General features: G+C 45.1%; 1 protein-coding gene across 2 annotated transcripts in view; it reads right to left on the bottom strand.

Annotated features, from left to right (window-relative positions):
* The window catches only part of SLC5A11 (solute carrier family 5 member 11), a 672,168-nt gene that overhangs the window by 398,983 nt on the left and 246,722 nt on the right, over positions 1–26,463 (bottom strand). For both annotated transcript variants that reach the window (XM_069647357.1, XM_069647356.1), the window contains exon 7: positions 22,657–22,762. In XM_069647357.1, coding sequence (XP_069503458.1) covers positions 22,657–22,762 — 106 coding nt within the window. The remainder of the gene's footprint in view (positions 1–22,656; positions 22,763–26,463) is intronic.

Raw genomic sequence — 26,463 nt, 5'->3', positions numbered from 1 at the left:
TGTTGACGTGGTGTCATGATGCCTACCCCCGGGCATCCAGACCAAGTCCATCAACCCCGGAAGCAGGCATCATGTTACCTGGAGCAAACCCAGCAACCCCTGTTAGGGGCTATCTGGGTACAGTAGCCAGGCTCATATGGGACATCAGTCCTGGCGCCTATGGCGCCAGGCTCATATGTTAAAACTTACCTGATGCAGACCATGCTGCCAGGGATCCAAGCATCCAAGTCCTTGGAGGCTTGAAGGGACTATTTTATCTTAGGGACTATTTTGTTACTCGGGTGTGGCTGTGGAGGAATACTTACCTGTGACTACTTTGAAGGCTATTTAAGCCACGCCCGAAGAGCAGCACATGCTTCGCGTTATTCTGCATCCAGCAGCGTAACGCTCACCGTGTCTGCAGTCAGCATCCAGCATCCTGCCACGCCCGCCTCGAGTCCAGAGCGCCTAGAAAGAAGGGAAAGAAGAAGAAAGGTTAGAACAAGAACTTTACTGGATTTCTTACCTGATTTCGGATTCAGCGCATCTTCGAACCAGAAACAGACTTCATTTTAAACGCGTCGCATCGCCAGCAGCAGCACTGCGCCATACTCACCGTTCCTCACAGCATCTCTACGATCCGGTGCTGTCTCCATCACCAGGTTGCCGCATTCCAGCGCCTAAGGGGGACAAGAAAACAACAAGGGAACAAACAAGGACAATCTCTTGCCACCATATGCTTACCTGATTTTACCGCAGGAGATATTATCCACCAGCACGCCAAATCTTCCTACGCTGCACCTGCAAGAAAAGAGAAAGCAGCGAGTTAAACCTTGGCATCATTTACCAGACAGTGTCACAAAACACAGACCCTTACCTGAACGCTTTCAGCTGCCACAAGACGATTATCCTTTGGGTCTAAGCTGCAAAAGAAACAAGGAATTGGACAAGAGTGATTAATTGGACATTTTGAACTCATTAGAACTATATACTTACGGCCTTTCGCCCAGAGGTTTGGAGCCAAAATTTGTCCAGAACACTTCCAATATCCTCAAGCCAGTGAAGTAACTGGCCATCAACGTGCCCCTGCATTCTTCGCAGGATGGAGAGCTCATCATACAAAACTATAAGGTGAGCTTTGTGAAAGTGAATGTCAGAAGGGATAAGTGGGGACGCAGTGAGGTGTTAATACTCAAATCCATGGGTGGCTAATTCCCTTTCCCCGAATTTAGGAGACTACTTCTACGGGTCAAGTAGACGAAGCTAGGTGGGCCAGTCCAGTCAGTCATCTCTGCACTACGCATCACGTTGGTGGAGACCGTGGCTGTCCAGTTCCGCTCGACACCCCTGTGGGAGCCAGGTGAGCGTAACACGTGGTTGGTGGATGGGATGTGAGTGAGAAGAATGGTAAAGAGATCACGAACCACCATAAGGGGCAAGGGTGTGGCGAGAGGTGCGTGAGAGTAAAGATGCCCCCAATGTCGGGATGGATGTAGCAAGACCTGTCTGGGTCAACAGAAGCCTGGCCTGGTTTAAGGACTATATCAAAACATAATAAGGAAAGTAGGTATTTCATTGTGTTTACTTATTATTATAATTTATGCAAGTGGGCGGAAATATGTCTGTTGTTTTGTGCTTTTAGTTGTTTGTCCAAAATTGTGTTTTGCTTTTTAATTCTGCTTGGTGTGTTCTTGTTTAATTTTGTTATGTATAAGGGGAGATGTGTGTGGTATTTTAGATTTGTTGATTAGGATCCAAGCACTAGAACTTGGAACCCGGAAACTTGGGGAGAGTTTGTGGGAGGATGGTTGAAAGAGGGAAGAAGCTGTGATGGGAAGCTATGGGGTCTTTTGTTCTAATGAAGTCTGGACTTACGTTCTAAAGTTCTGTGTCCCTCCTTCCCAAAAGGACCATAATACTGCAAAACTCTCCATCATTCAAATTTGGAGCCCATGCAGGAGGTACAGCATCTTTTTAGGTCATATGCACTTGACTTCAACCTGGTACCCTTCTTCTAATCCCATTCCTCCACTGTGCTTGATATACGGTAAAGATTACTGGCTCAGGGCTCCCAACCCAGCCATGGATCCCCTCTTGGAAACCACAGATTAATTCAGATGCCAAGACCGGGCTCCAAAATGATGAGGCAACCGTACTGCCAAACTTGAAAGTGGGGAGGAAACAGTGGGGCTCCCCTGTGGGGGTAGCCCTCTCTAGATTGCTTTTGCAGAGCCTGGCAGCATGAATGCACCCACACCACATTGTCAGGTGTGTTGGGATCAGGCCCTACATTCCCACCATCATTATGGACAGTTGTTTAGTACAATAACCAGGAAAAATGTGCAACCACCATTGGTGCCCTGGCAGCATTTGCTGTCATTAAGCGTAAGGCCTGTGTGTAAAACACCAATGGCAGCAATGGAAACCGGGAAAGAGAAGGTCATTACACCTCAAATTTACTTTTTGTATGCCACCCCTGCCAGTTGTCACATAGAAAGCCACCTGTAAGTTTGAGGTCAGCTGGGACTACATTTGCTAACATGTCCCAGGAGCTTCATCGTGGTGGTGGTCAACTTAGGAGGTCAAGCTCTATTAAAGACAGCACACTCATTTTCACATACTCATTCAACCTTTTTGGTCACTGCACCTTCAGTGATCCAAAAAAAGCAGGAAACGGCGCATGGGACAATGCAATAGCAGCAATGCCAGAAGGGCAAACCTGGGCAGCCCTGATGGCAGAGCTAAGTAGCCTCTCACAGCGTAGCATACCTAGATGTGTATAAAACTGCACCATAGTTATAACTATTCTTGATGTCCTAAACCCGGGATTGTGTGAAAACAGTGTGGAGTAAGAAACCTAGCAATCGCTAAGTGAATGATAAACCTGATAGCTAAAGCAGGAGCAGCTATTTCACACAAAGCTAGTGCAGAACATAGTGGCATAGTGAAACCTAAGTTGATCTAGCACTGGTTCTGAATAATGTTACTTCTCTACATTAAGAATGATAAACAAGTGGGTGTATTGAACCCTGAGATGAATGTTATTGCTGTGGTGTGTGATGTATCCAACTGCCTAGTTCTAAGAACCACTGGGACAGTGATTTGTGGGGCCTGGTGCCATCCTGAGCCAGCAGATGTCGAGCCCAGGGTTGGTCTTGGGGGAAACCCCTAGTAACTTTGCATTGGTCCCTGGCAAATGGCTGAGGATAGTAATCCCTAACTTTGAATGTTACAGCACTCTGTCAGCTAGAGAAAATGCTTCCTTCCCCAAGGGAAAGAATTCTAGGCACCCATAAGCAAACCAAATCTCCCATTCTAAAAATATAAACGTCGCCTTTGAAAACTCTGTCTGCAGGTCCATCATAGATTGTGCATTTGTCTTTACTGGTTCTTATCCACCAAGTATAGCAGAGGAGTTTTCATGGAGCTGCAGGACTGAAAACATCATTGAAGTGAGAAAAGATTTGCTCATTTGGGCCAGGAGCATGTGCAAGGGATGATTCCAGGTGGTGAGAGAGAGGTTTGACAGGCAAATGTCATGTGCTGTGGTAACGTCTTCTTTAATTTTGTAGTGGGGAACCTTCGCTGGTGCCTTACCCCAGTTATTGTGCCTGTCCAATAACAGATATGAGACTTGAAGACAGTGTGGGGTCCTGTTACAGCGCTCAGTGTATCCTATTGGATGAGTATATAGTTCAAAATAATCCTCAACAATAGTTCAGTTTGTCTAATTAGTCTTTATTGACTTCACTTTTTAATTCCAAGTTATGCAAACTTCATATGTGGCTTCACACATTCCTTGGGTCCTTAGTTATTAAACAGTATCTTCTGTATATGTATGGTCTTCTAACAATCAGTCTGATTGGTGTTTTCTCTGGTTTATGTCTCTATTGGAGTCATTATAGTATTCAAGGTATCAGTATGTTTTCATGTGTCGTGCTTAAGCCTATTTGCTGTTCTTTATACTGTTGTAATCCCCTATTTTTACACTGCTGTAATCACCACACATTTAGATGTGGATCTTCAAAAGGATCTTTAGGTTACAATTGATAACATCTGCAACAAAGATATATGCAATGTATTTAATGGGAAACTTTGAATTATGATCATCATTGTAAGTACATTAATATCCTGCTTCTAGAGCATTCTGATATGTTACTCACCCTGGTTAATTCTTAGTGCTTTTCATCACTGTTCAGAATCTTGCCATTATCTGAATAAATGGTAAATTGTGCTCTGTCTTATATTTCTATCTATCTATGTCATTGGCTCAATTATTTCAAAGTCTTGTGCTAATGACTGGTGAATAGCAAGAATGGTAAAGAGAGCATAATTTACCAAAAGTTTCTAGGAGTTAGATGCTGGGTATGATAGCGCTGCATGCATTTTGCCTTCAAACGCTGTTCCGCAATTTGTGGCGAATTTCATAATGGCTGCTTATATGTGGCAGACGTATGATGTCATTGTGTTGCTCGTCACGATGATGACATGATCTTTCCGTGTGCAGCCGTTATCTTACTTCCTTTCCTAATAGATATAAGCATGTTCATGTTCCATTACTTCCTATTGTCTTTGGTGAACTGTGATATGTGGCTATCTTCACTCTAATGTTGTGCTGTTAGTATTATGATCATTTCAATTGGAGACTTTTAAAATTTGTGGCAATACAGTCTTCTCATTGATGTACTTGCTACATTGGGATAGGTGGCATAATAAGCAATCTCGATTCGCAAATATTAAGAAAATAAAGTATATGCCATACATAATTGATACGTGAAATTTATTTGCAGTTGTCTGTTTGGTTGATCATACTGTTACTTAAAAATAGTTGTAAAGTTCATTGTCCTGGTTTAATCTTCTGGCTCATGTGTCCATTATGTTAATCCATTTCGCTTCTCTCGACAAAGCATTAGTTCCCTGTTTCCCCCTCTTGGTGGTTGTTTCATTTTCTCCAATCCCAAGCATTTGATGGAAGTTGCTGTTGCTTGAGCGTGTTCCATTAGCAAAATGTATTGCCATTGGGGATCTTATATCTCTGTTGCAGATAGCTCGAAGGTGCGTCATGATTTTAATTTTCAATGCCTGTATGGTGCTTTCTATGTACTATTTTTGGCATATGCACTCGATTCCGTAGATTATAAATTTCGTGTTGTAGTTTATAAATTGTTTGATGTTGTTTTTGGTCCCATTCGGTTCCATTCGGCAGGTCTACTTGGTTTTTACTTTCCATGATTTATGGGCAAATTTTGCAATTACCACATTTGTGGCAGCCCAGTATTGATGGTAGATTGCACATGGTGCTTAGGGTCTCTGGTTGCCTGACTGGTCTTAAATAGCTCGGACACAGGAGGTCTTGATTGTTTGATGTTTACTAAATGTTATTGCTGGATGATTGTCCATATGTTTGTTTATATCTTTGTCCAGTATGCTTCTGGAGGATATTTTTGATTTTTCTAGCATTTGAAGAACCTGATTATTGCTTTTCTGTCGCTTAACAGGTCCAATCTATTATTGTTTTTTGCTTTCAACCCAGCTTTTTGTAGTGCTGGAGTTTCTTTTTATTCTCAGGATTTCTCCATATGGGATGTTCTGTGTGATATGTTTTGGATGGTTACTACTGGCATGTAGAATGCTGTTTCCTGCTGTAGGTTTGATGTAGACAGTAGTTTGAATTCTGCTGTTTTTGACATACAATTCAAGATCTAGCAAGCAGATTTCCTCTGTACTCTGATTCATTTATGATCGTTGTTGTTCAGAAAATTGACATAGTGATTGTTTGACTCCATTCCAGATCATTAGAATATCATAAAGCGTCCCCAATAGATGATGTTGTTGGTGTCTGTAAATGGAGATTTTGTCCAAGCATGTTCACTTTCATAGTTGCTCATGAACAGATTTGCATAGACTGGTGCATATTTTGCCCCCATGGAAGTACCCTGTTGTTGTTAGTATATTTGTTCTTCAAAGCAGAAGATGATGTTAGTGAGAGTGAATTCAAGCATGGACAGTAACATCTGATTGTGTTCATAATATGATATTGATCTGGATCTCAAATAGTATTGGATAATCTGCATGCCTTTGCGGTGTGGTATACTTGTGTACAGTTATGACACATGCAAGGTTACAAATCTATAATTAGCATGCCAGGCAATGGAATTGAGTTGCTGAATAACATGCTTGGTGTCTTTGATATAAGATGCTAGATTGAAGACCAATGGTTGTAGATAGATGTCTATATATTGTGAAATCCTTTCGGTGAGTGAGCCAATTCCATTAACAATCAGTCTGCATGGTGGAAATTTGTTGAATATTTTATGAATTTTGGGAACAAAGTAGATGGTCGCCATGATCGGATATTTGACATTCATGTAGTCATATTCATTGCCCTTCAGTAATCCTTTTTTATTCCATTTTTTGCTCATTTTGCTCCACTTGTTGGTTAGTTCAGCCAAAGGGTTGGCAGTGAGCATCTGGTGGCAATTCGAATTGTTCAGTTGTTGGGGTGGTTCACATACATTCTGCTCTATTCTTGATTACCACCTTGCCTCCTTTGTTAGCTGGTTTAACGATCATTTCCGAATTCCTTTTTAGATCCATAATTGCTTGTCTCTCCTTTAGTGTGAGATTAGGTTGAACATTGGGTCTTTTGTCTTTTAGGTATACTTTCCTGATGTCTGCTAATACTGCTTTGCTGAATAGGTCTATCACATAGTCTTGTGGTAGTGTTGGTGGGAATTTGGAAACTGGTTTCAGATTTGTCTCTTCTGATAGATATAGTGAAAGGTCTTCTTCTCTCAAAAAGCTTCCAGAGTGTATTCATCTGTTCCAGTTTCTAGATTAAGCAGTGTGACTGTATTTTCTGTTAGTTCTACTGTTAGATTTGATTTGAGAGTTCAGGTTGTGATTTTTTGGTTTTCAGAGTACTGGCTCATTTTTCAAACTATTTTCGGAGTTTCAGTTTTCCACAGAATGTGTAGATGTCTGCATTTGTTTGGAAATAGTCGGATGTGTTGGTGGGGCTAAAAGAGAGGCCTTTATTTGGTGCTGATTGGAGTTCACTGCTAATGTCTATATTAGACAGATTCATTACCAGATCTATTTGTGGGGTCTCTTTCTCTGTTTCGATCTGGCTTGCATTCCTTGGGTGTTTTCGTCTTGGTTTCTTCCTGCCTCCCCTCTTGCCCCTTTTGTTTCATTTTTTGGAGTCATAGTACCTGATGTTATGGTGTTGGTTTTGCCTATATCTTGCACATCTATCTGTTGGTAGTTGTATATTGTACTTTTCTTGTATCTTATTAGCTCCTCTAAAAAAGAATATTACATGTCTAAATTGGTATTACTTGGTGTATTCACTTGCTCTATTTCACTACTTCTAACTGAGTCTAGATCCGACCATGATGTAGAGCATGCACAAGGGATGATTCCAGGTGGTGCAAGGTTGTGGATTCGCAATGACCAAGTAAGTATGGAAGTATGGAACAAAGAAGACAGGATGCAGGAGTGCTTAGACTCAATTTGGGTGGCTCAAGGCAAATGAATGAATGTAAGTATGTATTGCTCCCAATTCTCGTTTAAGTATAGAGGAAAGGGGAATACAGTATTTACTACAGTGAGCATTTTTAACTTTTCAGGTAGGTTGACATGGGTTTAGGCTTAGTTGACGACCAAGCCTGATTTACATATGGTCTTCCCTCTTTCTGTAATGGCTTGGCAGGTGAAATCAACAGTCTGTAGGGTTACCAACAATGATGCCAGAGGTTAAGATGAATTCCCAACCTTCTAGCCATCCTCTCTTTTGGTTGGCATTGTTGATGTTTGAATAATTCAATTTGCAATGTGCTTTGGGTTTCCTTCTGGTGGTTTTTCTACATCCTCCCTTTGGGAAGGAGAGTGTTCCATAGCTTAGATCAAACAACAACAGAATATTTTCTACTAGGTCACAGCCTTGTATCCATGTAAACTGCTCGGACTTTAGTGGGTTCCTATGGAAATTAGGACCTACATATAAGTCCTAAGAAAAATGAAACGGTTAAAGGGGCTGAAAGTTTCATCTTTACAGTGAACCTTATGTTCATGGGCAGTCATTATCTGTTGATCCTCTCGAATAAGTAGCATGGACGCGGGTCCCAATAATGCCAGTGAATGACACATAAACAGGTAAACAGATTGCTTTCGGTGGCAGGCTCCACTCAGTCCATGGTGACAGGCTCTACTCAGTGGAGAAACGCTGCACAGCAGAAATAGCCACTAGGAAGGTTCCTGAATATGAAGGAGATGCGAAGACCAAGGTAGTAGGAAGGATCAAGAGGATGTGTGCAATGGAAACCAGGGGCCAAGAAAATAAAGAAAAAGTGGGGAGGGAGGAGAGGAGTAGGTCCTAATGATGGGGGAAAAGTAAGCACCAAGATAGCAGGAATATTCCAGCAGAGATGTATTATAAAACCAGGTGCCAACGTGTGAAAAAATGAGGAAAGAATCATAGGTGTGGGCAAGTTATAGAATTAGGTGGCAGAAACAGAAGTAGAAAAAGCCCTAAGATCAAACATTTGCTCTTCTTAGAGAATATTGGCCTGAAGTGCCCCTGTATCGTGGAAGCACGATCTGTCATGCCTTGGTAGATTGTGGATTGTTCCCTGGTGGGCTCCATGTTAAAATGGGCACCCGCTGCATGTCACAGTAAGTATTTAATGGTGGACCATGATAGAAGCCTGCAGAACCCATTGCCCTTCCACCTTTATATAAACCACTCTTATATGACCAACTGAATAAAAAAAACTCCTCTTCCAAATTTTGATACGTGTTTCCTAGGACGTTCCACCTCACTGTGCTATAATTTGTATGTTCTGTAAAGGTACTGTACTGTATTTCCTCTGGCTATGGCCTTATACATTTTCTTCTCCCATCCATCTATATATATATTTGTGAAAGGGTGTTTGTATGTTCGGGGATGGCTCTATCCCCATAACAGTTGGTGGGCTGACATTTTGGCCCACGGTCGGCATAGCAGTCTGGGGTCTACTGGTGACAGTGACATTTCACCAACCCCACCCATTAGCCCTGGACTTGGCGGGGTCTTTCACTGTGCTATCCGTATAGGCGATTTCGGGAGATGCAGATTATGCGATTGTTGGCTCCAGCCCCACAACAGTTGGTGGCCTGGAATTGTGGCCCAAGGTCAGCATAGCAGTCTGGGGCATACTGGCGATAGTGAAATCTGACCGACCCCACCCATTTGCCCTGCACAGGGCGGGGTTGGCACTGTGCTATCAGTATAGGCGATTTCCTGAGATTGCCGATTTTGTGACTTTTCCAAAAATAGGAAGTTAGGACAGAAGGTTGGCATACCAGTTCGGGGTGTACTGGCGATGGTGAAATTTTACCAACTCCACCCAGTATAGGCGATTTTGGGAGATTGACAATTTTGTGAAGTCTCAATAATAGGAAGTTATGTCACAATAAAACATACACAAGGCTATAGCAGACCCCCCACGTGGATGTCAGCTACAGACCTGGGCAATGCCGGGAGGTACCACTAGTATCTTTATATTCTTCATATTGCGTGCTTAAAAACATTCTGTTTTCTCACTCTCCTTCCCAGCTAGTTTGTTTTTAATGTCCTAACTGCATTGTTTAACCCTACCGCAAACTTAAAAAATGACCTTTTCCTTTTTTCATTTCTAAATAAAAATGGTCATACAAATAATTATTTTCTTTTTAGTTTTGCTATATGTGCCTTTTTGTCAAATGTATCCACCAGAATCTGTTATGAAACACTGTAATGGGCTAAGGGAGAAAACTAATGAGGGACAGGATGACACTGGTGCAGCACTAGCATCCAAGCTGTAGTCAGAGCATGACATTAATGGTGGAATCGACAAGTCCGCACGTAGTGGATAGCCAGGTCTCCCTCCCTTCTTTGACCACACATTGGGAGACTCCGATTTCCATAACAACAGTACTTTTTCCATATGTCACCCTCTCCTTTTCCATACTGGATGATCCCCAATGCTGCTAGTGAAGGTGGAAAACTACTTCCAGGCTTGGTTCTGAGTTAACCCAAGCCTGACTAGGATCTGAAAGGTGATTGGGTGGATGTGTGATATCCTGGGATTTAAGTGGGCCAGGGCTAGCTGTCTATGGATGTACCCCTGCAGTCTCCCGAAGGCTCGGTCAAGCCAGGTCTCTGGGGCTCACACTACACCAGACAGATCCAACAACTTCTTTTTTTTTCGTTCTGTGCACTGGATTTGAACCCACTGTTACGCTCACCTGGATTCCACAGGGGCGTCGAACGAAGCTGAACTGCTGCGGTCTCCACCAGTGTGACTCGCAGCGAAGTGATGATCGACTGCACTTGCCCACTCACTTTCGTCTGCCTGGCCTGCAAGAATATTTTCCTAAAAGCAGTAAAGGGGATTAGCCACCCGTGGTAGAGAGGTTACACTAACACTATTTTCCCTGAAAACTTCCAGTATTCCCCTTCATAAAGTCTCACCTTATTGTTTGGAAGGATGAACTCTCCATCCTGCGTGGAGTGCAGGGGCGCGTAGACGTTCAGTTACTTTACTGATCCGAAGGTATTTGGGAGAGTTCCAGACAACAATGACTCTGAGGTAAGTAGTGTGTAAACCGAATGTATAGTTCTTTCAGAGTTCAAATGTCTGTTAATTCACTCTTGCTCCTTTCATACCTTTTCCCTTGCAGCGTGATACAAGGAGTGAGTTCGCCTTGATGGATGAAGGTAGCGCTTAGGTAAGAGTCAGTTTGTACCAAGCACTGTCTAGCAAGTAATATTGTTCCAAATGTAATTAACCAATAGTTCTCTATCTTCTTTGCAGGTGCGGTGCCTTGCCGAAAATGTCTAACGTAGCATGGTGACCAGCGCTGCCTCGAGTGGTAAAATTCTGAGTAAGTATCTTGCGGTAAGTAAAAGAATGTCTTTGGCGGAACCCCGCTCACCTTTTGCTTGTTCTTGTCTTTTCAGATGCTGATGTTTCGGGGGGCGATTCAACGGGTGTTGCGCCGGGTCATGGAGATGCTCCGAAGACAGATGAGTATGGCGCGGCACTGCTGCTGGAAATGCGATGCAGTTTATTTTAATGGCTTTTTCCTTTATCCACATGTGCGGCTGCTCCAGGAAAGATGATGACCAAATGGAAATCTCCTTGTTCTAACCTTCTCTTCTTCTTTCCTTTTCTCTAGGATCGGCTCCGGACACAAGACGGGTGTGGCTGTAGACTGGATGCTGGACTGCAGACACAGTGAGTGTTACGCTGTAAGATGCAGAATAACGGGAAGCGTGTGCTGCTCTTCGGGCGTGGTTTAAATAGCATCAAAAAAGTAGTTCCCAGGTAAGAAGTTCCAGTACCACACCCAAGCAGCAAAATAGTTCCTAAAAAAAAGTAATCCCTTCATGGCCTCATGATGGCCTGTACATGAGTTCTTTGCAGGATGACCTGCATAGTTTTAAGTTGGCAATATGAGCCTGGCGCCTACGGTGCCAGGACTGAACCCATATAGCCCCTAGGCAGGGTTTTGGGAATTCCTGTGTCTTCTTGGGTGCCTGTTCCCTGGACAGATGGACCTGTTCCTGATGTCTGGGGGCAGGCATCATGACAGCACTCCCCCCCAAGGCCCCTCCTAAGGCTGTTCTCCTCACTGGTCCCGGTTTGTCTGGGAAATTCTGGTGGAACCTTTTCACCAATCGAGGTGCATGAATATTGTCACTTGGTTCCCATGACCTTTCTTGTGGACCATAACCTTTCCAGTCAACCAGATAAAAAAGTCTTGATTTGACTATTTTTGAGTCCAAAATATTTTTTACTTCAAATTCTGGTTCCCTGTCTATTAGGATGGGTTAGGTGGTTTAGTTAGCCTTGTCCCTGGTTGTACTGGCTTTAGAAGTGAAACATGAAAGACTGGGTGAATTTGCATATTTGACGGTAACTCCAATTTGACGGCCACAGGATTAATAATGGCTTTAACAGTGTAAGGTCCCAAATACTTTGAGTTAAAGGTTTGAGTCCCCTTTAAAGGTATGTGTCTTGAAGCCAGCCAAACCTGGTCTCCTATCTGATATTTCGGAGCTTTGCTTCTATGTTGATCTGCATTTTTCTTGTATCTCTCTTTAGCCTGTTTCAAATGTTCAGTTGCCTTTTTAAAAGCTTGTGTAATGATGGCGTGTAGATGGTTCACGGCGGGTATCTCTAAGTGTTGGGGCAAATCGAGTTCAGAGGTTCGAGGATGTCGCCCATATATAGTATAAAATGGGCTTTGTCCTGTCCCTGAGTGCAATGAGTTGTTGTATGCATATTTGGATCGCCACAAAATGTCTTTCCAATTGCCTTCGGTTTGGTGTAACATGCACCGTAGGTATTGCTCTAGTGTCTGATTGGTCCTCTCAGTTTGACCATCGGTTTGAGGATGGTGGCTGGTTGATAGTCTAACGTCGATTTGGACCAATGACAGCATTTCCTCCAAAACTGAGAAATGAACTGACTTCCCCGGTCGGAAACCAATACGGAGGGGAATCCTTGTATTCAGACGATATGTTCTAGAAATTCCTTGGCCAAGGTCGAGGCTGAAGGTAGACCCTTTAATGGAATGAAATGAGCCATTTTGGAAAAAAGATCCACTATAACTAGGATGGTGTTACACCCATTACATGGGGAAGGTCAGTAATAAAGTCAAGGGATAAGGAATGCCAAGGCGTAGGCGGAATGTCCAAAGGTTGTAATAGGCTTGCTGGTTTCCTTTTTTGGGTCTTATTTTGGGCGCAAATATCGCAAGACAGTACAAATTACTTAATGTCTTTCCGCCAAGTAGGCCACCAGAATTGTCTTTTGATCTTGGCCTCGGTTTTAGCGATCCCAAAATGCCCTTCTATCAAAGACTCATGGTAATTGGAGATAACATGTTCTTGTAATTCTTTATTTGGTAGGTAAAGACGTCCTTGATAGTATGGTAGGTGATCGGTGACTGAATAATCTTTGCCTTTGTTCAACTAGCTTTGTAAGGCTGCAGGGTCGAAAAGCTGTTGAATCTTTTTATGGATGTCGTCCAGAGTCTGTAGAGTGGTTATACCAAGAATTCTTCTTTCCGAAATATGGGTACTGGTTCTGGATTTGAATATGCTTCTCCCATTCCAATACGAGATAAGGCATCTGCTTTGCCATTTCGACAACCTGGTCGGTAAGTAATCACAAAATCATATTCCGCAAAGAATAAGGCCCATCTAAGTTGGCGTGACGATTGAGCCTTGGCTGTCTTTAAATATTGTAAGTTCCTGTGATCCGTGATTACGGTGATGGTGTGTCGAGCTCCGAGAAGATAATGCCGCCAGGCTTTGAACGCCGACTTGATGGCCAGAAGTTCCTTGTCAGTAACTGCATAGTTTAACTCTGGTGCTGAAAATTTCCGTGACCAGAACGCCACCGGGTGAAGTTGACCAGTCTCAGGATCCTTTTGGGAAAGGACAGCTCCCATGGCTAAGCTGGATGCATCAGTTTCAACCACGTACGGAAGTTCTGGACGTGGGTGCTTTAAAACAGGAGCTGAAGTAAATTTCTGTTTTAGGTCTTGGAAGGTCTTTTCAGCTTCTTCTGTATACTGGAAGCATTTATTTTTCCACTAAAGAGCCGTGATGGGGTGTACAAGATGTGAAAAATCAGGAATGAATCTGCGGTAAAAGTTCGCAAATCCAAGCATACTCTGTACTTCTTTAATCAAGGTAGGTGAGGGCCACTTGAGGATTGCATCCACCTTTCGTGAATCCATTCGTACTCCATTTGGGGTCATGATAAATCCAAGGAATACAACTTCCGAAGTATGAAAAACGCACTTTTCCAATTTCGCATATAATTTATACTGGCATAGTTTTTCTAGTACAGCACAAACATGCTTCACATGGTCTGATTCAGATGAAGAGCAAACTAAGATGTTGTCTATGTATACAACAACACAGACGTCTATGAGTTTGCGACGGACATCGTTCATAAAATACTGGAAGGCTGCCGGTGCGTTGCAAAGCCCGAAAGGCATCACCTGGTATTCGAACAATCCGTATTTGGTACGGAAGGCACTCTTCCATTCGTCGCCTTTTTTCACTCGTACCAGATGATACGCCCCTCGGAGGTCCAACTTAGTGTAGATACGAGCATCCTTTACTTGGTCCAGTAGTTCTGGGATCAGGGGCAAAGGGTATCGTTTCTTTACCGTTATTTGGTTTAATGCCGATAGTCAATACAAGTCCTAAGGTCACCTTCCTTTTGAGGGACGTAGAATAAAGACGATACTGCCGGAGACTTGGATGGGTGAATGAAGCCATTAGCGAGGTATTGATCCAAATATTGTCGTAAATTAAGATTTTCGAGTTCAGTGAGGGCATAGATTCTGCTGCATGGAATTTGAGCGCCGGGTAGGAGGTCGATCTGGCAATCATATGATCTGTGGGGTGAGAACGTGTTTGCTTGGTCTTTCTGGAAAACATCCTGAAATTCCTGGCATTCCTGGGGTATCTGAGTTATCGGATTCGTGACCGTAGCCAATCTTTTGATCAAAGTTCTTTCAGGATAACAAGTGTGTGCACAATCCGAGAAGGTCACTCTCTATTCTCGCCAGTCAATACAAGGATTATGAGTTTCCAACCATGGCATTCCCAGAAATATTTGGAACTGTAGGGCCTTGATTAAGTCAAACACAATGCTCTCTCGATGCCCATCTTGACCCAAAAGTGTCATCTCCATAGTTGAATGAGTTACTGGATCAGAAGCTATTTCGGTCCCATCGACGGTGGTGATTACATCAGTTGTGGGTTTTTTGCAAAGAGGCAGGTTCATCCTTGTAGCCGATTCTTGATCCATGTAGTTTCCTATGGCTCCGCTATCTATGTATGCTCTCACTGCGTGCATACGAGATGGTTGCCTTCGATCTATAAGGACCATTGGTATAATTAGGTGCGAGGTCTGAGTGTCCTTCTTCATGCTCGACAAGCGGACCTCTACGCTTGTCGGGCGTGGTCGTTTCCCAGCTCTGATTCCATATTGATTTTGTCGGCGACTCCTACCACCTTAGGTGGTTTCACTGGGCAATCCCGTATAAAATGCCCTGAGGTTCCACAATACAAATACAATTGTAACTGCCGCCTCTTGTCCCTTTCTTTTTGAGTCAAAGGTCCTTTAAGACCCCAATTTGCATGGGCTCAGATACTTCAGTTCCTTTGGGTATCAGGTAATATTATCCCCATATATATGGTCGCCGTAAATAATATTGCCGGGAAAAGGTTGTGGCGATATTATATGGGTGACCATATATATGGGGACAGGGGCAAAAAAAAAACAAAACATTTTTAACAAAATAAATAAATAAAATTGGGTGTTGCGGGGGTGTCCCCCGCATGTTCCATGCAATAATGTCGTCATTATTACATGGAACCTTCCTTTGGGGGTGACATTGTCCTTAGGTTTTACCAATACTCAATTTTCGAATCTAGCCCGATCAGCCTTCCGATTCTGAAGTCTGTGATCCAACTGGACAACCAGGTCTATGTATTCAGCACAGTCTTGAGGTGGGTTCTCTACTTGTGCCAAAACGTCTTTTAGTTCACCTTGTAGCCCACGATGAAATAGCGTAATCCGCTTGACGTCTGGCCATTCGGTTTCTACCACCAACCTATTGAAGGTTGCGATGTAGGTCAGCAGATCCTGGTTACCCTGACCCAAGGACAAAATTTCGTTATCGAAAGCTTAGCCTTGGGAATGTCGGGCAAATAGTCTTTCCATGCTTAGTTGAAAACCCTGAAAATCCCGAAGAAGAGGGTCATCCTGGTTGACTGGTGGAATAGACCAATCGGCTGCAATGCCGCTGAGATTCGATAGTACAAAGGCTACCTTTGCTTGATCATTCGGAAAGGCTCCACGTCTACATATAAAATGCAGGCAGCACTGGTTCATAAACACGGCAAACTTTTTTGAGTCCCCCGCAAAGCGTTCTGGCGGTGCTAAAGGAACTGTCCCTGGTAAAATTACTTGCACTGGATTACTTGATTGAGCTTGGGAAGAAGCTCCCCCGAGTCCAGGTAAAGGTGTGTGCCTAGCTTGAGCTTGAAGTAATTGCCTGGCGAGATCATCCGTACGTTCTTTTACCACAATCAGTTCTCTCCTGAGAGCATTAGTCTCTTGACGGGCGGAATGCACTTCAGCCCTTAGTTCTCCCAGTAGGTGGGCTAATTGGTCAGTCTCTGAGGTCTCCATAACGCCAGGGTGGAGATTTGTAGTAAGGCTTCGCGTTCTGTTACGCTCACCTGGATTCCACAGGGGTGTCGAACGAAGCTGGACTGCTGCGGTCTCCACCAGTGTGACTCGTAGCGAAGTGATGATCGACTGCACTTGCCCACTCAGTTTCGTCTGCCTGGCCCACAAGAATATTTTCCTAAAAGCAGTAAAGGGGATTAGACACCCGTGGTAGAGAGGTTACACTAACACTATTTTGCCTGAAAACTTCCAGTATTCCCCTTCATAAAGTCTCACCTTATTGTTTGGAAGGATGAACTCTTCATCCTGCGTGGAGTGCAGGGGCACGTAGAAGTTCAGTTACTTCACTGATCCGAAGGTATTTGGCAGAGTTCCAGACAACAATGACTCCGACGTAAGTAGTGTGTAAACCGAATGTATAGTTATTTTAAAGTTCAAATGTCTGTTAATTCACTCTTGCTCCTTTCATACCTTTTCCCTTGCAGCATGATCCAAGGAGTGAGTTCGCCTCGATGGATGAAGGTAGCGCTTAGTTAAGAGTCAGTTTGTACCAAGCACTGTCTAGCAAGTAATATTGTTCCAAATGTAATTAACCAATAGTTCTCTATCTAACCCCGCTCACTTTTTGTTTGTTCTTGTCTTTTTAGATGCTGATGTTTCGGGCGGCGGTTCAACGGGTGTTGCGGGTCGTGGAGATGCTCCGAAGACAGGTGACCAAATGGAAATCTCCTTGTTCTAACCTTCTCTTCTTCTTTCATTTTCTCTAGGAACGGCTCCGGACACAAGACGGGTGTGGCTGTAGACTGGATGCTGGACTGCAGACACGGTGAGCGTTACGCTGCTAAAATGCGGAATAACGCAAAGCGTGTGCTGCTCTTCGGGCGTGGTTTAAATAGCATCAAAAAAGTAGTTCCCAGGTAAGAAGTTCCAGTACCACACCCAAGCAGCAAAATAGTTCCTAAAGGAAAGTAGTCCCTTCATGGCCTCATGATGGCCTGTACATGAGTTCTTTGCAGGATGACCTGCATAGTTTTAAGTTGGCAATATGAGCCTGGCGCCTACGGTGCCAGGACTGAACCCATATAGCCCCTAGGCGGGGTTTTGAGAATTCCTGTGTCTTCTTGGGTGCCTGTTCCCTTGACAGATGGACCTGTTCCAGATGTCTGGGGGCAGGCATCGTGACACCCACGCCCTGCCAGTGACTAGCCAGTGTCACATTGCATAGTGCTATTACTTAAGTGGTGGCTTTCGTTTGTATGATATATTATGATATTGCATTTATAACGTGCCTGTACACAAGCGTTGTACCAAATGAGACTCTGAGGGTACCAAGCAACCAGTCAGTGTATCAGAAAGAAAGGTTAGCAGGGCAGCGAGAGAAAGAAGCCAGAGGAGAAAAGAGGCATCAAGAGCTGCTTCCAGAACTTCAGGTGGTCCGGCTCAGGTCTGAGAGGGGCAGGGAAGCCGTTCCAGGGGGAGGCCCCTGCAGATGAGAGAGATCAACCCTCCCACTCTCTGCCAGGAGAAGTGTCTGACCCTTAGAGAGTTGGGGGAAGATGAGCGAAGGGCTCGAGAAGGAAGGTACTTGGGTAGAGAGAGTTGGATGTAGTGCGGACCCTGCCCCAGAAAGCCTTGTGCAAGATGCAGAGGCTCCTGAAGTTGATCATTGCAGCCACCGGGAGCCAGTGGAGAGATTTCAGGACTGGGGAGATACAGTGCCTGGGCTTGAGACCAAGGATAACTCTTGCAGTCCTGTTCTGGATAAATTGCAGAGGGTGCAGAGTAGAGGCAGGCAGATAGAGAAAGCGACTGTTGCAGTAGTACAGCCTGGAGGGAACCAGAGCTCCGGAGACAGTGAGCTTCTGAAGGAAAGAGAGAAAAGGTAGAATATCTCTGAGTAGGTGCTGCTGGATGTGAGCCTTTTTGGCAAGGTCCGCAATGTGAGGAGAGAAGGAGAGAGTGGCGTCGAAGATGACACCAAGGTTTTTTGCTTCACAGGAAGGCGAGCATAGAGGACCCAAGGAGGGTGGCCAGAGTGAGAGAGGGAAAGCAGGAGCAGGGGTCCCAATGAGAAGGTTCTCCGTCTTACTGGCATTAAGGCACAGCTCGTTGGAGGAGCACCAATCCTGAATCGCGAATAGATAGTCAGGATTGAGCGCAGCAGGAGAGTCAGCTGTAGGAAGCCTGAAAGAGACTGAATGTCATCTGCATAACACTGCAAAATAGAGGAGAATGTGGAGGTCAGTTGGGCCAAAGGGGTCAGATAGACATTGAAGAGCCAGGGTGAGAGGATAGAGCCCTGCAGGACACCACATGTAGAGAGAGTGGTGGTGTAGAGAAAGGACCCAAGTTGAATCTGGGAGGGTCGGTCCAAGAGGAAGGAGGTCAGCATGCCAGAGCCTGATCTGTGATGCCCAGGTTCACATGCAGTCACTTGATCAGGGTAGAGTGATTGACCGTGTCGAAAGCAGAGGTCAAGGAGGATGAGGACAGAAGGAGAGCTAGAGTCAAGATTAGAGAGCAGATCTTCAGAGGTGTTCAGGAGAGCGGTTTCTGGGCCTCTGGCTGTTCTGAAGCCAGACTGATGTCATGGAGGCAACCAACAGATTCCTTGTGGAGAATAAGCTGCAAGATGGCCAACGTTTCCAGGAGTTTGCCCAGGAAAGGAGTTATAGTAATCAGGGAATAGTTTGCCGCATAGGAAGGATCGGCAGAAGCCTTTTTTAGGAGTGGGTGCACAAGGGAGTGCTTGAGGAGAGAGGGGAAAGACCAGTAGTGAAAGAGTGATTGCAGAAATTGGCCAAGGCTGGAGAGAGAGTGTCAATGTGGTCCCTGATGGTTCTGGAAGAGCAGGGGAGCACCTGTTTAGATGATACTTTCATAGATCGGACTTGTGTCTGAACATCGTCAGGTGTCAAGAGAGAGAAGGAGGAAAAAGGAAAAGGAGATGGAGAGGCAGCAAAGGGGGGGGACTGAGAGAGGTAGAGGGAGAGGAAGAGGAAGAGGAAAGTGAGGACACGATGTCCTCAGTTTTAGTGGTGAAATGAGAGCCCAGCGCCATGCAGAGGGCCTGGTAGGGGACAGGAGAGGTGGATACTGCAGTAGGATTGGCCAGCTTCTTCCAGATTCTAAAGAGTTTGGCTGTGTTATTAGAGGCCACATTGACGCAGGCTTGGATGTGAACTCTCTTCTTGGAGAAAGTCTGTATTGCCTTTGGAGCAGGCGGCAGGCCAGTTTGTCAGAGCCCTCCACTTCCTCTCAGCCAACCTGCACTTGCGTTTCAGGGCGGTGAGGTCGAAGTCATACCAAGAGTTCACTTGGAGATAGGCCTAAGACAGATTCTCATGACAGGGGCAAGGATGTCCAGAGTGTTGGAGATAGATAGATGCATGTTAGCGGGGGCTGTGTCAGAGTGTGTGACAGTGGCAGGAGTAGGAGGAGCAGAGAAAGTGGAGGCAAAGGCATCCACTGACACTCTCTTCATGGGATGAATGACTGAGAAGGAAGGAGGCACTGCTGGGGGAGGCTTTGCATGTGGGACACAAAGTGTCAGGTGGGAAGAGAGCAGAAAGTGGTCAGTCCATGAGAGAGGAGTGATGAGAGGGTTAGAGAGGGGGATGTCGGAGGAGATGATAGCATCCAAGGTGTGGCCGGCAAAGTATGTCGGACCAGAGGGAAGAATGGATAGAGAGAGAGAGTCGCAAAGGTTGCGTAAGAGCCCATAGGAGGGATTAGAAGCATCCAGGTGGATGTTGAAGCCTCCGATGAGGAGAAGCTGAGAGGTAGAGGCAAGAAGAAAAGAGGAGAGGTCTGCACATTCAGAGTGGAAGAGGGTGGCGCACTAGGTGGCCTGTAGATGGAGGCCACAGTCAGAGAAAGGCCAGGAGAGATAGAGAGCCTGCAGACCAAGCATTCAAAGGAGGAGTAGGCCTGCGTAGGAATGACAAAAGCAAAGGCCCACTCTGGAAAGATCAAGGCCACTCCACCACCGGGCCGGTAGGTTATGTGCTTAGAGAGGATCTTGTAGCCCTCAGGGAGGAAAGTGTCAAAACCTGTGACAGAGCTGGCCGTGAGTCATGTCTCGGTGAGAGCGAGGACATCCAGGTCTTCAAGGAGGTGGCAGATGTCAGAGGAATGTTTGACAGCAAAGCGAGAGTTGAGAGTAGCGGCATGGAGCAGGTTGCCACATTTTAAAGTCTTCAGGGGTGGGGTACAGGAGGGAGCCACACCCAGAGGAGGTTGTAGAGGGGCCCTACAGTGGGCAGAGGAAAATGATGGAGGTGGCATAGCGGTCATAGAGGAGGAGGAGGTAGGTGCCAGAGAGGCGACAGAGAAGGAGGTGGCAAAGGAGCCAGAGAGGTGTTATAAGGAGTAGCAGCAGAAGAGAGGAAGTTGATAAGACACAGGTAGCGCCTATCGAAAAGGAGGAGATTGGGCTGAGGACCCTGGACCAAGACGGTCCCATTTAGATAGACATTTATGATGGTTTTGGTGGAGTGGAAGAAGGCCAAGAGGGTCTCTCACAGGGTGTCATCGTTAATGGAGAGAGAACAGAGACCATATGAGGGGTCCATAGGTCAGGAGAGGGAACGACAAAGCGGATGTTGGGGAGAGTCTTTCATGAGGAAGCGCTGATGTAGATATCAGCGATAGGGAAGCCTGGATTGGAGACCAGGCTTTCCCTCTTGAACTTTTTCCTTCCAGACTTACAGGGATGGGATAGTCGACAGAGTTAGAGTTAGCAGTTAGAGAAGATGGGAGAAATGGAGAGCACCATAGAGGGTGCAAGGAGAAAAGGAGAGGAGCTTAGAGAGACAGAATGGGAGGAGCATGGCCTAGTACCACACACCGCAGGATGCGCAGGAGGAGGGTGGGGTGTCACAAAGGGGAGCACAATAATAGGCAAACCCAACAAGAAGCAGGGCAGAGCACACAGCAAGGGGGAGCACAGTCACAGCAGTAACGACATGGGAATGGGGACCTAGAGAGTAGGAGAAAGCCCACTATGACAGCAGAGACACTGTAACAACAGAGGAGTGGGAAACTAGAGGTGGGAGAGAGCCTAGAGGATACAGTAATACAGTAGCAACAAATGTCAGTGGAGAAGGAACCTTGGTGGGAGGCAGGGGTGTTGCTAGGTCTGAAAAAGACCCAGGGCTACGCTGTCAGAACTGTCGAGACTGGGGGCTAGCTAGCCTTATGGTTGTAGCTCGTGAGATTCTATCCGGGGCTACAACCAAAAGACCAGAGGCTATAACCCCCTTAGCCCCCCCTAGCAACGCCTCTGGTGGGAGGATAACAGATCTAGAAACACAATAGTTAGCAAAAGCAGCCTAGGGACACAGCAGGGAGTCAGAAAACACAAAGCACAGCTAACCGCAAGGGAGGGGGAGCCTAAGGTTGCGCAGAGACAGAGTACAGTAAGTCAGGCGTATAGGTGGAAGTACAAAAAAAGGCCAGTCAGTTCAGTAGAGAGCAGTAGTGGCTGCTCTCACTACCCGCACTTTACTTACAGCACAGTCGCTGCTGGTCGACGGCTGCACGGCGTACTCACATTCTCCTGCTTCCCCTTTGTCTCCAAACACCTGTGGCGCACAACACCACTGCCGTGCTTCATTAATAGACTGCTTGACACATAAAGCCGTAACGGGCTTTATGTGTCAAGCTGTCTACTGTATAAAATAAAAGAAATTGTGCACCTATGAAATAGCACAGTGCGCTGCAACACTGGTTTGTCAGCGGCAGGGCTCGGGTTGCACAGGACAATAAATAAAAGCAAATGTAATGGTCCCATGCTGGGGATTTGAACACAAGCCCTGCTGATAACAAGCTAGTGTCACATCGCGTTGTGCTATTTTATAGGTGCTGGATTTCCTTTGTTCATTCATTTGACTCCTTGACAGTCTATTGAGTGAAACCTAATGAATCGAGCACCAATGAAACAGCACAGTGCAATTCGACACTGGCTTGCCACCGACTGGGCTTGGGTGAATCCCCAGCGAAGTAACCCAACAACTTTTCTATTGTTGTGTGCCAGGGACACTTCAGGCGACGCCCATAATTTAGGCCACACTCCCTCGTTGCAGCGCCACAGCCCCTCGATTTCTCAACCCGCTTAAAGCACTGCCGATACCCAATTGATCAAACATAAGATGATCATTTGTTTTGGCTAGTTGATGGCTGATTTGGACTTAAGCTGCATTATTAGATTGATGGGCAGCCAGGCATTGTGATGAAAGTTCTGCAAGTGGGGGTATAAGGACGTTGTATGATAGCCATAATAGTGATCTGGCAAGGCTTCATGCTGTTAAGGATTTGGATGGATTCTAGGAAAGAATGTGGACTTTAGAGAGCTAAATTATAATGAAGGGGATTTTGTGTTTAATACTGAAGGTTTTGGGGAGCTCATTTCTGCCTAAAGGTGTACCTGCAACTGTGTAGATGGCGGTGATAGCGAGCAGCCCAATCACAGCAACATAGAGGTCCCAGCGCAGCGCCTGCTGTATGAAGAGTGCACCAGCATAAATGTCCACCTACAGATAGAAAAAACAGTTAATTAATTAATGTAGACAGTTTGCGCCATAGAACTGGACCACAAATATGCTCCTTTTCATTAAGCGATGTAGTGAGATTCTTTCTTTCAATCTTTGGGCAACTATGAACATGATGGGATGGTTGCAATACTAGTACTATGTAGTAGGATTAATAGTTAGACTTTTAACAGTATTCTCAGGCTTTCAACATTCCATTGTCACACACCTAACAGTTAACGACCGGCAGAACACCACAAGGAATTAAACCACATTGTAATTATTAGCCTTGATAAAGACCCACTAAAGGTCGAAACACGTGTCGGCACTCATGGTGAACAACAAAAAGTCAATAAACCACAATAGTATCTGAGGCAAAACGTGTGGACTATCCCTACTATGCAATTCAGTGAATAATGTGAATGTATGTAAAATGTGCACAAGTGCCAAACTAGTAGAAACACAAAACCAAACTTGCATAGACCTCTACCTTGGGCATTAAGAGCACGGCCCCTATGGTTTCTACTAACCGGCTGCATGTACAACTAGACCACTGAGAATATAAGGAGTAAGGTGCGGCAACCACTAGTTCCTAATGCTCTCATTTTTTCTTGGACACACCTAACAGTGTTGGGCTGGTAGCAGCGGATCGCCTTCCAGGCTTTTTTCAGAATTCACATTCGAGTGATAACACATTATTTAGGCCATTATTGTGAACACGTGTTGACTTTGGATCAGATCATATACTGATCATAGCGGTTGGTGTGTTGGTCCAGCAGGCAACTGTACACAGCTCTCAAATAGGGCATTTGTAAAAAAAGAGATATATGGGATAAAGTACCCCCTAATGCACGTTATGAGGCTATTGCAAGTCACAGAAGAGTTCCGTGACCTAACAGAGGAACAAGGCTGTAGACAGAGTTACCTCATAAGGTCACAGAACTCTGAGGTGAGTTGCAATGTCCTTTTAACATATGGTAGGGTGTGTTTCATTCCTTCAATTACAATGGCCACACACTGTCTTCCCCTTTAGTACCTGTCCTCTAGCTTAAAGTGGACGTGATGGATGAAGTGGACGGGGCGGATGAAGTGGACGGGTGTATGAAGTGGACGGGGCGGATGAAGTGGACGGGGCGGACGGGGCAGATGAAGTGGACTGGGCAGATTAAGTGGATGGGGCAGATGAAGTGGACGGGGCGGACGTGGCGGATGAAGTGGATGGTGCGGATGAAGTGGACGGGGCGAATGAAGTGGACGGGGAAGATGAAGTGGACGGAGCAGATGAAGTGGACGGAGCGGATGAAGTGGACGGAGCGGATGAAGTGGATGGAGCAGATGAAGTGGACGGATCGAATGAAGTGGACGGAGTGGATGAAGTGGATGGAGCGGACAAAGCGGATGGAGCGAACGAAGCGGATGGGATGGATGAAGTGGATGGAGCGCACGAAGTGGATGGAACGGAAGAAGTGCATGGAACGGAAGAAGTGCATGGAACGGAAGATTTGGATGGAACGAGTGGAGCGGATGGAACGAGTGGAGCAGATGGAACGAGAGGAGCAGATGGAACGAAAGGAGCAGATGGAATGAAAGGAGTAGATGGAACGAAAGGAGTAGATGGTACAAAAGCCGTAGATGGTACGAAAGGAGTGGATGGAGCGGATGGAATGGATGGAGCAGATGAGTGGATGGAACCACCATATCACAACCATATCACCACCATAACCACCATATCACAATACCACGCTTACTCTCTCCTATACACAACCACTCAAATAGAATACAGCAATACTATGACACATTCAGTATAGCTGTTCTCATACTAACACCCGCCTCATACTCCACATCATCCTAATTAAACACACCAAGCTGAGCACACACAGCCAGCTTAAGCGTTCTACTCAGGCCTAATGCTGCCAAAATCAGTCTGGGTGTCAACCCCCCAGAATGAACAGATATACATGACCTCCCAACCACCACACCTAGCGCTATGAAGCAGCTATCACGCAACTGCCACACATATCCGGTGCACCCACGCACCTTATGACCATCTCTCTCTCAACTGACTTGAACTACAGTTCCCGAGGGCGTTCAACCTGCCGGCGCTTTGAGATCATACCAATGATACATAAGGCACTAAATAAATGAAAAATAACATAACATTAAAGTAACGTAAATTCTAATATGCTGCTCCTAATGGGTTGCACAAAAATAGTTTAAGGGGTTTAATACAATGCATTGAAAAACATGTTGTGCTTTACAAATAACATGCAGATCATTGCTCACTTCAGCAGTGCACAAAATAAACATACTACCATAAATAGTATTATCAGTGAATGTCTTTAAAGTGTTGCAGAAAACTATTTTATAAGGAAGGAATTTGAAAAACTTGTCACAGCTTTAATTAAGGGCTGCAGCGTCAGCTGGAATTCTGCTCTCATCTGGCTCGAACAGCAAGCCTTGTGACATCACAACTGAAGTGTAATACGTTATTACAGTGTAGTAATGATGTCATGTTTTTTTAATTACAGGTCAGTAGTGACGTCACACGCCTGTTATAAGAACATTATTTACAGGCTTTTATATGGGAATTGCAGGTTGACGTGTATGTTGGTATAATGATCACGTTGCTAACTACATACAGCATTGCTGTTATTGTTTACAGTAGATAGCTTTTTACGCTGTTAACATTAAGTACATTTACCAGTCAGTGCACACTGTTTACTGTGAGAATGCCTGTCAGTCTATTAATGGATGCAATGGTCAAGCCCACATTGGGAAACTTGTCAACCTGTTAATAATTGCCAATCTCTACGTGCTCTTATCAATGAAGGAACACAACAGACTATTAACACCGGATATGTCGGTGGCAGGTATAACTGGCAGGCTGTTGAGAAGGGATACACTGACCAGAGTTTAAACAATAAACTGATCCGGTTTAATGGCGACATACACTTCAAGCTGTTATCAGTGCACACACTAGTCAGGTTGTTGACATTAGGATCAATACTTGATAGGTTGTTCTCTGCCCAGGCTGTTCACAGAATAATGGCCTGGCTGTTTAAAGATGTGCTTGCTGATCTCTTAACAATGGCTACAGTCGGCCAGATCAGTGACAGGGGGTATACTCATTAGTTTATTAGCAAGAAGGTATATGGGTTAGTTTGTTAGCAGCAGGCATTCTGTTCAGGCTTCTGAGTATATTTATTGATCTAATACAAATGAGAATAGTAGTGAGCCTTTGAAAAGTAAGTATTGTGGCAGATCAGAACCAAGAGATGGACATGGTGGCACTGTGACTGACTTTCTTTTATTACCCCCAGTGTAAACCTTTTCTGCCCCAAACTCTAGAATCTTGGCCCTATTCTACCAAAGAAATGTCCAAGGGTGGTCGTCAGGAAGGTCGTTACAGCAATAAGGAAGTCCTCTGTCTGAAAGCCTATGTCAACCTAGATTCTATCCCTAACACTTCCAACAAAACATTATGAATCAAACAAAGATACACCCTGGGCCATCGGCCCTTGCACTTAAATGGTGGCTGGTTTATGACCTCCACTCAGCTATGTTTTCATTCCAAGCGCTCCACGCTCTTGATGAACAGTTAATCTAGTGGTCTGAATGTCTTTTAAAATGCTCTCTCTCCAGCACAGTTTAGACAAGCCCCAGGAGTGTTTTTATCTGGTTCTAGTTATTTTGTCCACCTTTTT

Source organism: Ambystoma mexicanum, chromosome 2q, assembly GCF_040938575.1.
Source record: "Ambystoma mexicanum isolate Mex_15411 chromosome 2q, UKY_AmexF1_1, whole genome shotgun sequence".
Classification (NCBI taxonomy): Eukaryota; Metazoa; Chordata; class Amphibia; order Caudata; family Ambystomatidae; genus Ambystoma; species Ambystoma mexicanum.
Note: the sequence above shows the minus strand (reverse complement) of the source record. Positions and strands in the feature narration are given on the sequence as shown.